The following is a 13,651-nucleotide window of genomic DNA, read 5'->3' as shown; positions in this document are numbered from 1 at the left end:
AATGTGCAGGGAGCCCTGGCCAGGTGGCTTGGTTGGTGGGGGCATCATCCTGTACACCAAAAGGTTGCAGGTTCGATCCTCTGTTGGGGGGTGTACAGGAGGACTGCCAGAGCTCGGGGTGGGGGGATGGGGGACTGGAAAAGAATAGCCAAAGAACATGTATGAATATATGCATAGCCCATGGATACAGACAGCAATGTGGCGACAGCCAGGAGGGGGGGCTGGGTGAAGGAGGGCAAAGGGGGAGGAATGGGGGACATCCGTAATAGTGTCAACAACAACAACAAAAGGAAAATGCGCAGAAACACAAGAAACCCATGGCGAATTGCCTCCCAAGACAAACTTCTACATGAACAATGGGTCAAAGAAAACTAGACATTTTTAAACACTGAATGAAAATGAAAACACATGTCAAAATTTATGGAATGCAACTAAAACCACATATAAGGCATAACTCATAGCTTTAAACACCTATATTAGACAAGAAAAAAGGTCTTAAAGACTCAACTAACTATAAATATAATGGAACTTCCTCAACCTGAAAAAGAACATCTGCAAAAAACCTACAGGTAACATCATACTTAATGATGAAAAACCAAATGATTTCCCCTGAAGATGAGAAACAAGGCTGAAGCGTCTGTTCTTACCACTTCTATGTACTGTACTGGTTCTAGCCAGTGCAAAAGGCAAGAAAAAAAAAAAATACGACATCCACATTGAAGAAGAAGAAGTGAAATTCCGTGATCTTACATGTAAAATATCCTAAAGAGTCTCCAAAATTGTCCAGAATACATAAATTTAAATCACAGTATACGAGAATATAGACTACACAAGATACGAGAATATACAAAAGCCAATTACATTTCTATATACTAGCAATGAACAACCCAAAAACTGAGATTAAGACAATTCAAATCACAGCAACAGAAAAGAGAGTAATCTACTTAGGAATAAATGTAACAAAATAAGACCTAAATACAGATGTCTTAAATATTACAACAAAAGCACGGCCATCATGGAAAAAAATTTTTAAATTGGACTTTAACAAAATTTAAGACATTTGATTTTCAAAAGACAATATTTTAAAATGAACAGACAAACCACGCTGAGAAGAAATATTTGCAAATTATATGTCTGGTATAGGAACTGTATCCAAAATAAGGTTATAGCTCAATATAAGATAAACATTGCAATTTAAATATAGCAAAAGATTTGAATAAGCATTTCATCAAAAAGAATATATGAATGGCTAATAAACACATGGAATCATGCTTAATATCACTGGTCATTAGAGAAATGCAAATAAAAATCACCTTGAGATACAATTACACATCCACCTGCATGGTTATCATTGGAACTGATAATGTCCTGTGTTGGCAAAGATACAGAGAATCTGCAAACCCCATACACTGCTGGTGGGTATGGCACAGCCACCTTGGTAGTTTCTAAATAAGTTAAACATAGACTTACTATGACTCAGCTATTTTACTCTTAGTATCTACCCAAGAGAATGAAAATATATGTCCACATGAAAACTTATACATAAATGTTCATAAAAACATTATTTATAATAGTCCAAACTAAACATTTCCTGACTTTTCTACATTAACAAATCTCTCTCTGAAATGACCTTTTTACATGTTGTATCTTTAAAGTCCATCATTATCATAGTCACTTGTTGACCCGATGTTCATAACTGGCAATGGATAAACAAAAATGGTATATCCATTCTATGGAATATTATTCAGCAAGAAATATGAGTGGAATTTAGATTCCATATTACAACAAGGATGAACCTCAAAAACTTTTCCTCAGTAAAAGAAGTCAGGCATAAAAAGTTTACAGGGTGTGATTTCATTTATATAAAACCTCTAGAAAAGGCAAATCTACAGAGACAGAAAGCAAATCAATGATTGCTTGGAGCTAATGGTGGGAGTGGAAATGAGCTATAAACAGGCATGAGGACTTTTGGGGGTAATGACAATGCTCTAAAACTGGATTGTGGGAATGGCTGTTCCACTCCTCAGTTTGCTAAATATCACTGAAGTCTACACTTAGAGTATGTTTCTCATTGGCAATTAAATTGTTCAAGTAACTGCCAAAATACACATTTATTTGTGTTATCCTAAAGAAATTAAATATGCATTTTTGTTCTTTCTATAAAAACTGAATAAGGAAAGTGTGTAGAAGAAAGATAAATCTCTAAATTTCTTTTCTACCATACCCACGATTTGTTTCCTTCCTGTTACTTTGCAACCTAGAGCTCTCTTAGCAGAAGTAAAGGAAACCCTAGGGAGTGAGGGATACAAAAGCATTGATGAACTCATATAAATATCTTCTCTCACTAGGAACCTGTGGGTTTCCCAAACAATTCAGAATCAACCAGGAGAGGGCATTATCAGTGGGTCCCTATATACTAGCCTCTCCCAACTCTCACCTCCTACATTTATCAAAAGGCTCGAGCTTCCTAGACTGGATATTTTAAAAGAGCTATCCCAGGAGTCGTATCTACACCACACTGATGCAATTCCTCAGCTCTTGGTAGGCTTATCAATGAATAATATAAGTATGTACTTACCAAAAGAAATGTCCGGATTGTTCTAATTTTGTTAAGTTCAAGAAGCAATTTTTGTGCCTTCTCATGGTTACTACAATATTCATCATAGATACGAAACTTGTCTTTCTGTGAATTCAAGTAAGAATAAGTTAGAGCCATTTTATGATCCATTTTAAAATATTAAACTGTGTGATGTTTATGAACAAACTTTATGAAGCATCTGCTATGTTTTAAGAGTTATGCTGTATGTATGTAGAAATACATTTCATTTATTTCTTTTCCCTGATCCATGAAGAATAGCCTTGGGAAGGAGCTAGACATATTAATTACAGTCCAATATCATGTGTGCAAAAATTGGGAAATGAACCAAGTGGTAGCCACTTACAGAGAAGAGAGTCCCTAGTTCTGCTGAGAGGATTCAGATACAGCTTTAAAAGGGAAGTAACATCAGAGAAAGGTCCAGAGACATGAATCCACGACTCCCAGGCAGGGAGAGGGAAGACAGTATTGCAGGGAGAGGGAAAGTGTACGCCAGATCATACAGGACTCTAGACACGCACAGGCACTGAGCTGGGCTGTGTGCTTAAGAGGAACACTGACAAGTGGGAGAATATTCAGCCACAAGTGACTAAGGTCAGGAAGCCACTACATATGAGAGGTTGTTTCAGAAAGATATATGCTAGTATAAAAAATAAGGAAATGGTAGCTGCATTTAAATACTGTCATATTGCAAAGAACTGACAACTTCGTGTAATTCCAAAACACAAAACTAGGACCACTAGGTGGAAATTGCAAGGGAATGAGGGGCAGTGATTGGTAGGTTCGGGATTAATATAAAGATTTTCTAACAATTAGACCTGTCACTAAAAGAGATCAAGTTAAAACAAATAAACAACCTTCACAGATGCTAGAGACGGGACACTTTCAAAAAAGGAGGAATTTCACCATCATGATCTCTAAGCTTTCCTCTATCTGTAAGATTTTCTCTAAGTGGCTATGAGCAAAGCAGTACCAATCAAAGAAGATAGAAAATGTATTGATCAAATACTACAAAAGAAGTGTGTCCCCTTGGCTGGTGTGGCTCAGTTGGTTGAGTGTCTTCCCGTGCACCAAAGGGTCGCCGGTTTGATTTCCCGAGGGCACAGGCCTAGGTTGCCGGCTTCATCCCCAGTGGGGGGAGTGCAGGAGGCAGCCGATTGATGGTTCGCGCTCACATCAATGTTTCTCTCTCTCCCTCTCCCTTCCTCTCTCTCTAAAAATTAATATTTTTTAAAAATATCAACAAAATAATAAGCTTGTCCTGTGAAATGTTAAAGACACGCATTTTGAAAGAAACAGGAGTGCTATTTTATATAGCCAGTGGGAAATGTATTGAATTACTTATTTCAAGAGATGGTTTGAACCAGAATAAAACAAGCTTCAGAAATAGTTTTGCCGAATGCGTGGATGACAGATGGATGGTGTGTTACAGAGGAAATAAACGTCAGGGGGGAAGAGTCCCATGTGCAGCACTAAACTGAGACAGCAGCCCCTCCAGCTGGCAGGAGACTAGAATTCTCTCATGACGGGGAGCAGCCTGGGTTAAGTGGACACAAACGTGCTTGGCTTCCAGCCATTCATCTTCCTCCACCCAAGGAGCCTCTCCCTTTAATATAATTATCTTTATGATTACAAAAATAACATATACTGAGTCTTCTCGCTACATATAGAAATACAGATTTAGAAACTACATGTAGGGTGGGGGGTAGTAAAGGGTAAAGAGCCCAAATATACAATGATGGAAAATGATTTGACTTTGGTTGGGGGGGCACACAATGCATTATACAGCTCATGTATCAAAGAAATGTACACCTGAAACCTATATGAACCTATCATTAGTGTCGCATCAAGAAATTTAATTAAAAATATTTGATGAATAAAAGGAACAAAAAAAGCAAACTACATATAGTTACTTTTATAAAAGAGTAAATAGAAATTTAAAATAAACAAAAATTGATTTCAATGGCAAAATACTCTTATCCATTTCTTAATAAAACATTAATTGTACAGCATTTTGAAAAAATATGGATTCAAAATAGTATTCTGAAAGTTAGAATCAGTGGAATGGCCTAAATAGCACTTTTTAAAAATAAATGCTTTTTAGTTCTGAAAACAATTTCAATCTACAGGTGGCTTTTCACTTTGCAAATCGATTACTTCAGCTATTGTATCCAAAGGGATAAAAATGCTCATACGAGCACAAGGTACAATCTGAAATAGCTGAACACTGACTTGTCCTTCTGCACTGCTCAGGAAACCCTTCTGAGAAACCATCCTTGAGAAAAATACCTAGAGTCACCGGGTTTGTTCACCTCCAGGTTTGTCACCAGTCGATGAACAAGGGAACATTCTGACTAATCAAAGGCTCCTCAGGCCATTATAAGAGTAAGACTTTTCTGCCTCAAAAGAGAAATGCTCTATGTTTGAAAGAAACATAAAAATCCATTCATTATGAACAGCTTGAATATTCATTAGAATTCAAAGCTCCAGAGGATGTGAAGAACTAACTTGCTGGTGAAATGAAAAGGCTGTTTACCCTTCACTGAATAAAATGGGAGATCTGAAGCCCTCTCCCCTTTTCTGGCTGCAAGTGGGAGATTTCATTGGCCTTGAAAGACCCCAAACTTCTGGTGTCAGATTTTACTTCCAGTGCTGAATTCCCACATCCTACTAGGCCAAAAGCTAAACCTCAAAATGTAGGGGAAAGGAGCATTTAAAATAAACAGAAAGTTATCCTACGAAGTGAAGAAAGCAGGTTCCCACTTCTTGCTGAGCGTTAGGTTCAGGATGTAAGCATTCTTCCACCACTTTTAAGAATTCCTTATGTACCGCAAGGATATCCTCAATGTTTGAGAACAGAATCTGCAAATAAATAAATGTGTAAGAATGTGCAAAAGTGAAGCAAGTTCTTAAAAAAAAGTCTATGCAAATATAGTTTCCTCTTCCAAGCTGAAAACTTCAGTGGATAGCTATCTGTCCCACATCCATTCCTTCCTCCCACCCAGCGGGCAGACTACCAACTGTCTGGACATCCCCTCTCCTCCCACACAGCTTTGGGAACCAGGAGCCTATTTCTGGCTCTCAGAGATAGCCTGAGTAACTGAATCCAAGCATGATGGTCCCACCCCGTTAACAAGGGTAAGAATGGGCTGCAGGTAAACCAGTAGAGGCAGATTGGCTGGAAGGCTCGCTGATCCTAAGGAGGGTACCCTGGAATGGACAGCCCTTTGCCACCTCTAGAAAAGTGCTTTGTCTCGACAGGTCCAGGGTCATTTTACAGCTGTGGGTGGAGCCAGTCCAGGCGCAAAGCTGATAACCCAGATGGCAGAGGGAAGGGCTAGAGAGAAGCTGGCAATCTTATTAACCTCCCTGAGTCACAAATCCTAAAGGTTCTCTTCTGTCTGGAGGCCTAATATGAGAGCCAAAGTGTCTTCAAGTCAATTTGAGTAATAGGCGTCTTTTATAAGCAAAAGCACGCAAACTAAAATACTCTCATGGTAGGAGAATTGGAAAGCTAATATTTAATTTATGGGGAAATAGAGTAAGGAGAGCCAATAAAATCTTTGGAAATTTTTTATTTTCAGTAAAGTAAAACAGCAGGCTAGCATCAAAAATAAATATCAATGATGATTTCTACAACTTAATAATGACTATAGCACAATTCATTTTCATTTGCCATCCCTTTTTTGTTCCCAAAGCTCTTCAAAATTATCCTTCCCTACAGTTTAAAAGGAAATGCTTATACATTTATTTCTGAGTTCCAGATATTATTCGGACTTTCTTTTCTGCACCAATGGACCATCCAAATCGTTTGTTCTTTAGTGATCAGAGACTGGAAGCTGCATCTGCCCACATCCTATCTCCCTGAGCCACTTCTAGCAATCACCTTACACATAGCTCACTTCCCTCCCTCTCATAGACACTAAGTTCCTGGTCTTGGGTTTATTTTTATTTTTGAATTTTCTCAAGGTTTCAGGAAAAAAAAAATTTTCTCTACTACGTCTTCTACTCCATTCTCTTAATCCCCATTTCTTTTCCCAAACCCTGGTTTTCCTTTTTCTCAGTATCACCCACACAAGTGAATGGCACAAGAATTTATACTGGGACTGAGATAAGTTGAAAAGTCCTGAAGAAACATCCCCCAGATGAAATTTTAGGGGGAACTTGTGTTTGGGCCTAGGGCCTATTGTCGCTCCTCACCTTCACTGTTTCCTCTGTGACATTTTTGTCAACTTTTGATGCCGCACACTGGTTCATTCGGTGTAAGAATGCCTGCATGGAACAAAAAAAGATATTATAAAATAACTGTGTTCATCAAACTTAAATTATAGTTTTTTACAAGAAACCAAAGTTTAAAAATCCAGTAATTGTTGAGTAGAATAGTTTTATCATAAAGGGGGGACCTCTTGTGCATTGCTGCTCCTAACTGAAAATTGTATTTCCTTTATAGTTTTGGGTCAGGGCCACATGGAATCACGTATATATTAATTAAATTTATCCACTGGAGTCTCAAAGTTCTCTGGTAAACATTTACAGTCAGATGTTTCCTAAACTTCTAAGTCTTATGAAGCACAAAAGACCAAAGTCTAATGAAAAACAAAAGGGCCAGAAATTCTGAATTAACCCCATTAGAACTGAGAGAGATTGAGAAAGGGAGGGAGTGAAAGTGATTCTTCAAGAAGAAATGGAAGGATGTCCCTGCCCTTTTACCCTCTCCCCCAAGTTGTAGGAAGCCAGAATTTATATTTCTGAGATCAGCTCAGGGTTCTGCATAGCTCTATTGTAGACAAATAGTTCATTAGCATTTCAAAAATCTGGATTCTTCTTGATGGTCATTAAGCTTTGACCCATGGTTAAATAAGCCGTTATTTTTGCAAAGGGGGAAAAAAAAGTATGAGTTATTTATATTGGGCTTCAAAAGAGAAAGTTTAGAAGGAAAAGGAGAAGAGACTTTCCATCTAGCAAAGTTAATTTGTGTCCTCAAGACATTGTCCATTTAAGTACCCAATGCCCATGCGAGACCATTCTTTCCCTTGTCTGTCTTAAGGACTCTCCCACTACCTGCCAAGTCAGGGTATAGCTGAGCAGGGCACCATCTCCACAGGACGCCAACTCCCCAGGGCACAGAGACGCTCTAGGGAAGCTCTGGACACTGTATCAAACAAATTACAGTGAGAATCCCATTTCTGGCATACCAGGATCGGTCACGATGCCTTGAGCACCGTCGGGACACTGCTAGTAAGAGTCTAAAATGGCACAGCATCTCTGAGAACTTGAGAGCATAACTCAGGTTGTTAAATGGGTATCTCCTTTAACTCAGCAAATTTAACTCTAGAAATTCATCCTAAGAAAATATGCAGACAAGGGGTTTCAGTGTATTGACTACAAATGTGGAAATACTGGAAGGAACATAAGTGGCCATCAATGAGGGAATCATTTAATATATTTTTATACATTCAAATTTTAGAATACATTACAAAAATACAATCATAAGTGGAATGTTATAAAATTATATATACATATCTGTGTTTAAAACAGTTGTCTCTAAGATATTGTTTGGTGAAAAAATTTACAAAGTGGCATATTTAATATGTACATACATATATGTACACACATACATAGATATACACACATAGAAGTATATATACTTATATACACATGTGCATGCCAAAACACAAACAGTGGTTACCTCCAGGTAGTGGGAAAGCAACTTTTGTACACTTCCTTATTTTTAGGCTATTTGACTGTGAGCATGTTATAACTTTTGTTAAAATAAAAAAACTATCTGAAAGAAACAAAACAAATGAGCCACAAGCTCTTACTCCTAACATTAGCTTCAGCACCATCTTTATTCCTGAGTCAACCAACTCATGTTTCATATTCCATAACTACAAAGCTACATAGCTTACATAGAATAAAATAATTCAGCTGAATTAAATAAAACGAATAAAAACATAATAGATATTACCTTAATTTTTATTTTATTTCAATTTTTTGAACTATTTTCTAAATTTACATTTAATTGGCAATGGAAACACAGGTTTTGGATTTTCTGACTTTAAGTGCCCATTTAATTAGTATTAGTCTGTTTAATTTTAGTTTTGTTTTTCTTGAATATTTTTCCACATCCTCATACCAAAAATGCTCTTTAGATCTTTCCATTTAGTCTTAAAATAACATGGGTGGTTTAGTTGCCTAGTTTACATTTCAATATTGACCACACAGTAAACAGGTAACCTCTTGAGCAAGCAAAGCTTAAACTTCAAGTCTAGACTTATAAACCTTATCTTCGTAAACTGAACTCAGTCATGTCCTGAAACCAATAAATTAAAGTAAGGAGGCAGTCAAAATGATTCAAAATGAGTTCGAAGGGGAAATAGTAACTAGTAAAGTAAACAATCTCTTTATCTGATTTTCCATCTTCTTATCCTCTGTGACAATGTGGAACTATTTGCTTAACTGTATACGAAAGAAAACCTGGAACTTATTAGCATTTCTGACCAAGCATTTATTTTTCCCAAGAGCCTCATTTTACACAACAGTGAAGACAGATTTTAGATAGTTTGTTGAGAGTGCAAACTTATAAAAACTGGTTGACATTTTTTTTACAAAATGTGTATGCTTTCTTTCTTGAAGACAGAGATAAGTAATGTGTGTTCAGAATCATCCTGGAACAACCAGTATCTATAGGGTCCTCTCAGACTTTGGTGACTGGGGCATTCACCTGTTTCATATCAGTCGAGACAGCATTAATACCCGTCATAGAACCATGGGAGGGGTTAATATGCTGTTTATCTCTGCATCCAGTCATTCTCACTGGTCCAGAATTTCAACAGAATTAGATCATCTTCATTTTAATACAAATATATTGAAAATAAGTACTGGAAAGTAGCTTTTTGTGCCAGTGGTTCTCAAACTTTTTATTATGTGCTAAGACTTAGAAAGTTTCTTCCAAATGCAGATTCCCTGGCCTATCCCCAGGTCTGATTCAGCAGATTAGTTCAGGACCCAGAAATCTGCATTTTAAGCAAGCTCCCTAAAATGCAAATTTGCATTCTGATGCAGCTGGTCTACAGGCCAGACGTTGATGACCATTCCTTTATGTTTAGTCTTCCAAAGTCTGAAAAAACAGACTTCGAGAAAAAATAAGTGAGCCTGAATGGAAAAAAAAGGGTTCATTTATTTCACCTTGACTTTCAACTCTGTCAAACTCCCTCTATGTACAACACCTTCTCATTCAGCCACTTGGGATTGCTAATACCCCACCAGAGGACCCTGCCCCCCAATAATGAAAACCACACTCTGGGAGTAAACAGGTCTCAATAACCTCTGAATGCTGGGGAGGCGTAGGGACAGGTGAGCCAGTTAAGAGACCACATCACACTTGGACGAAGTGAGGCTCGCAGGGGCCCCTCCAGGTACCTTTCAGGGGGAAGGTGTGTCAGCAGGCACTCACTCCCCTGCATGCCCCCAACTTGATTCTGCACAATGTGTTCCTAGATATCATTGCAGTCATGGCTGCCTTTTTCCTGCTCAGAGAGAACTCTTCAACTTGCTGCACATAGTGTTTTCCTCTTATCGTGTATTCAGTAAAATTTGTCAAATGCTATGTATTAATTAAAGTTTAAGAAAGCAACAGATGTCACAAATTTGCTACTAAAAAATCAAAAGAAAGAAGAAAACTCACTAAGGTACAACAGGGAGATGACAGCAATCCCCTTGCCCCTGGTCTGCCCATCTGGGCCACTGATAGCTCAAAACTAAAGTCCATGATGAGTTTTATTCTCAGAATACATCTGTGAATTTCCTAATTTCAGTGTACTCAATAATCTCTCAGCTCATTTTTGTCCTTCCACTCTTTTCATTTGTCAGGCACACACAGTAGATCTCGCAAAAGTTCCACATATTTTAATAGTCTGTACTTTTAATTCTAGATACCTGATGCCAATCTGAATTTCACAATATTCTATAGGCTGTAAACCTTATTACTCCTATAAATATTCTATATTCAGAATGATCTTAGCAACTTGTCATCTTAAAAATGTGGCTATCTCACATGGAAAGAGATAGGTAAATATTATATATAAAGGTAAAAAGGAAAAATTTAAGAGAGGCTGCACTATTGCAGGAAATTGTATACTCATTTCATGAAAATAAGTGAAAAAAATAAAGGTAAATATTTTCCTTTTACCTCTTGAACCTAAAACAATATTATCACATCAAACTTCTTTAGAAGGTAAGTTTGTTTTTGTCTTCCCAAGAGAAAAACAAAGTCCTAATAAATAAAAAAGACGTCATTTGAGTGTATCCTGAGCATCTGCTTGATAGTGGTACTGTTTTATTGGAATGGAAAAGTCTGAAGGAGCAGTGGTTTAGGGGTGGAAGAATCAGAGTGTGTTCAGTCAATGTTGAGCTTGAGATGCCTGTTGGACACCAATGTGGAGATCTCAAGTAGAAAGTTAACTGTGCCAATCTGAGGTTCTGAGGAGAGAGTGGAGCTGAAAGTAGAGTTGAGGATCCCCAACACAAAGACATAATGCGGGAAAAGTGTACAGAGAGAGAAGAGACAGCCTGGCCCCAGTCCACTGGAGAGGGAATACAGATGGAGAAGACAAAAGGCCCCACAACAGAAACTTGGGGCACTCCAACATTTAGAGGCCAAACAAAAGAAGAGAAACCAAAGAAGCCATAAGGTAAGAGCAAACCCAGGAGACTGTGGTATCACAAAAGCCAACAGCAGAGAGTTTTCAGAATGAGGGGTGTGGTCAACTGCTTGAACAGTGCTGAGAAATCAAATAACAGATACATGGCTTGACAACACAGAGGTCAGTCACTGGTGATTTTGACCAGAACAGTTCTCAGTGGAATTGGTAGAAAAAAATTCTATTAGAAAAATTTAGAACTATTAGAAAACACCATTAGAAAATAATTCAACAATGTTTACGCTATGTGCCAGACATTGTTCTTGGCAGTGGTTTTTAAATGTTTCAGTTTCAGGACTCCTTTATACTCTTAAAAATTATGGAGAATCACAAACAACTTTTATTTGTATATATTATATCTATCAATGTTTAACATATTAGAGTTAGAACTAAAAAAAATTTTAATATTTGTTATCCAATAAATCATTTATAAATTTATTAAAAATCAATAAACCCATTACATGTTAGCTATATAAAACATATCCTTATGAAAAATAGCTATCTTTTTCAAAATAACTTGTGGTACTGTTTTATGTAATTGCAAATTTCTTTCATGTCTAGGTAAATAGAAAATGGCTAAATTCTCAGATAATTCAACTTGTTGTGATATGTTGTTCGGAAACATATATTTCTAATGATAGTTGGAAAAGGGAGACGTGTTCACTGCTATAACATTTCCACATATTTGTGGAATTTCTTCTTTAATACAACACTAAAACTAAATAAGTGGTAGTTTCTTAAAAGTTAATCATGGTGTAGAGTCTGAAACCGTATCAGTGAACTTTTCATACTCTGTTCCATTAAAACCCATTGATCAATCTCGTGATTTGAAGGGATCTTTTATCCATGTGTGATTCTGTAAATTTTTTTAACATTGATTAACTAAGAGTTATGCAAATATTTGAAATATCAACACATTTCATTATACATTATCAAAAAACCTCATCCCATTAGTTAATATCAGTATCCAACTCATTAGGAAAGTCTTTATTAGAAAATTTTCAAGCTCACAGTCATAGATACAAATTCTCCAAAACTCTAAATTCACTTGCAAGCTTGAATTTATCATCAACAAATACTTTCAGTTGTTTTCCTTGAAGTGACAGGCTCACTTCATTGTCCTAGGAGAAAATATCTGCCAAATACCTCAGTGCCCTGAAGCTGAAACCAGTTTGCCTGACAGTTACTTCAGTAAATATGATGCTCCATAGCAACTCAAACAATCACAAATCCTTTCCCTAGAGATAGCCGTAATGCTCGAATATGCAGAAGTACTTAGGTCTACTTCCCATTTCATCATGCAGAATATTAAAAAGACATGCTCAAGAGTCAAGATTTAACAAAATTAATCACTTTTACAGCTTTATCAAGAACATTCTTAATGAACCTGCCATCCTCCTACCTGCCCCCCATCATGAGTGGGTGACAGTGAAGTATACCACTAGGACTGTTTGGTTCCGCACCTTGATTCACACTAAAGCATCAACAGTTTTACACACCTTTGCTTTGTTCCATCAGTGCAAATGTCAACATAGAAAAAAAGCAAATAAAGTTTTAGTATACCATAAAAATAGTTTTGACCTTTCAAATCTCCTGAAAGGATTTCACAAAACTCCAAATGTCTGCAAACCACACTTTGGGAACCAGTGTTCTAGGCATATAGAATATATAAATAAACAAAATAGTCAAAAATCCCTGCTAATATACTATTGAAAGGAGACATATAATATACAATAAACATAATAAACATATTTGGTATATTAGATGGTAGGTGCTAAAACTGAGTAATAAATTCACTATAATAATAAAAAGGTATCTACACGCATTTGAAAACCCATATAAGACCTTGCAATAATTCCCAGGCTCTCCAAGATTCAGGGCCCAAAATTCGTCACCATAAATCTATACCACTCGACTCTGTTATCTGATTAAACTTGACCTTTCTCCTGTTATATCCATGGCACCACTTACACCAGCCAAAGCTGTCCATTCTCTTTCCTTCCATATTTATCTTTCCTTAGCTATTACAGTCTGCACCCACTCTGCATGAGACCAACAGTGGGATGGGATGCTGTAACTCCCTCTACAGTTCCCAGTTACCTCCAAAGGTAAGGAAGCAAGTATTCTTCCATTTTATTTTTACTGCCAAGCTCTTGGGACTCATTTGACCAGGAAACTAAGAAAAATTAGAAACACAGGGAAATTATGAATCATAGACATTTTAATAATTATCTTACAATGATGGTCCTGGTCTAGAGCTTCAGACTCCCATTACTGACTTCTAGCCTCTCCCTTCCTCCCATCCTCTTTTGTAGTCATACCCCAGTTTCCCATTCTGGACCACTGCTTAACC

General features: G+C 37.1%; 1 protein-coding gene across 3 annotated transcripts in view; it reads right to left on the bottom strand.

Moving 5' to 3' along the window:
- The window catches only part of PREX2 (phosphatidylinositol-3,4,5-trisphosphate dependent Rac exchange factor 2), a 183,695-nt gene that overhangs the window by 126,745 nt on the left and 43,299 nt on the right, over positions 1–13,651 (bottom strand). For 2 of the 3 annotated variants that reach the window (XR_013997400.1, XM_081116258.1), the window contains exons 2-4: positions 6,797–6,868; positions 5,336–5,458; positions 2,579–2,683 (exon numbers count right to left, since the gene is read on the bottom strand). Coding sequence is in view for 2 of the 3 variants with exons in the window: in XM_081116258.1 (XP_080972384.1) it covers positions 2,579–2,683; positions 5,336–5,458; positions 6,797–6,868 (300 nt within the window). In the remaining variant the exon portion in view is untranslated. The remainder of the gene's footprint in view (positions 1–2,578; positions 2,684–5,335; positions 5,459–6,796; positions 6,869–13,651) is intronic. The other variant, XM_081116259.1, reaches the window with a different exon arrangement.

The sequence above is a fragment of the Miniopterus schreibersii genome, assembly GCF_964146895.1.
Source record: "Miniopterus schreibersii genome assembly, chromosome: 17".
Lineage (NCBI taxonomy): Eukaryota > Metazoa > Chordata > Mammalia > Chiroptera > Miniopteridae > Miniopterus > Miniopterus schreibersii.
The sequence above is the reverse complement of the archived record's forward strand: the minus strand, read 5'-3'. Positions and strand labels throughout refer to the sequence as shown.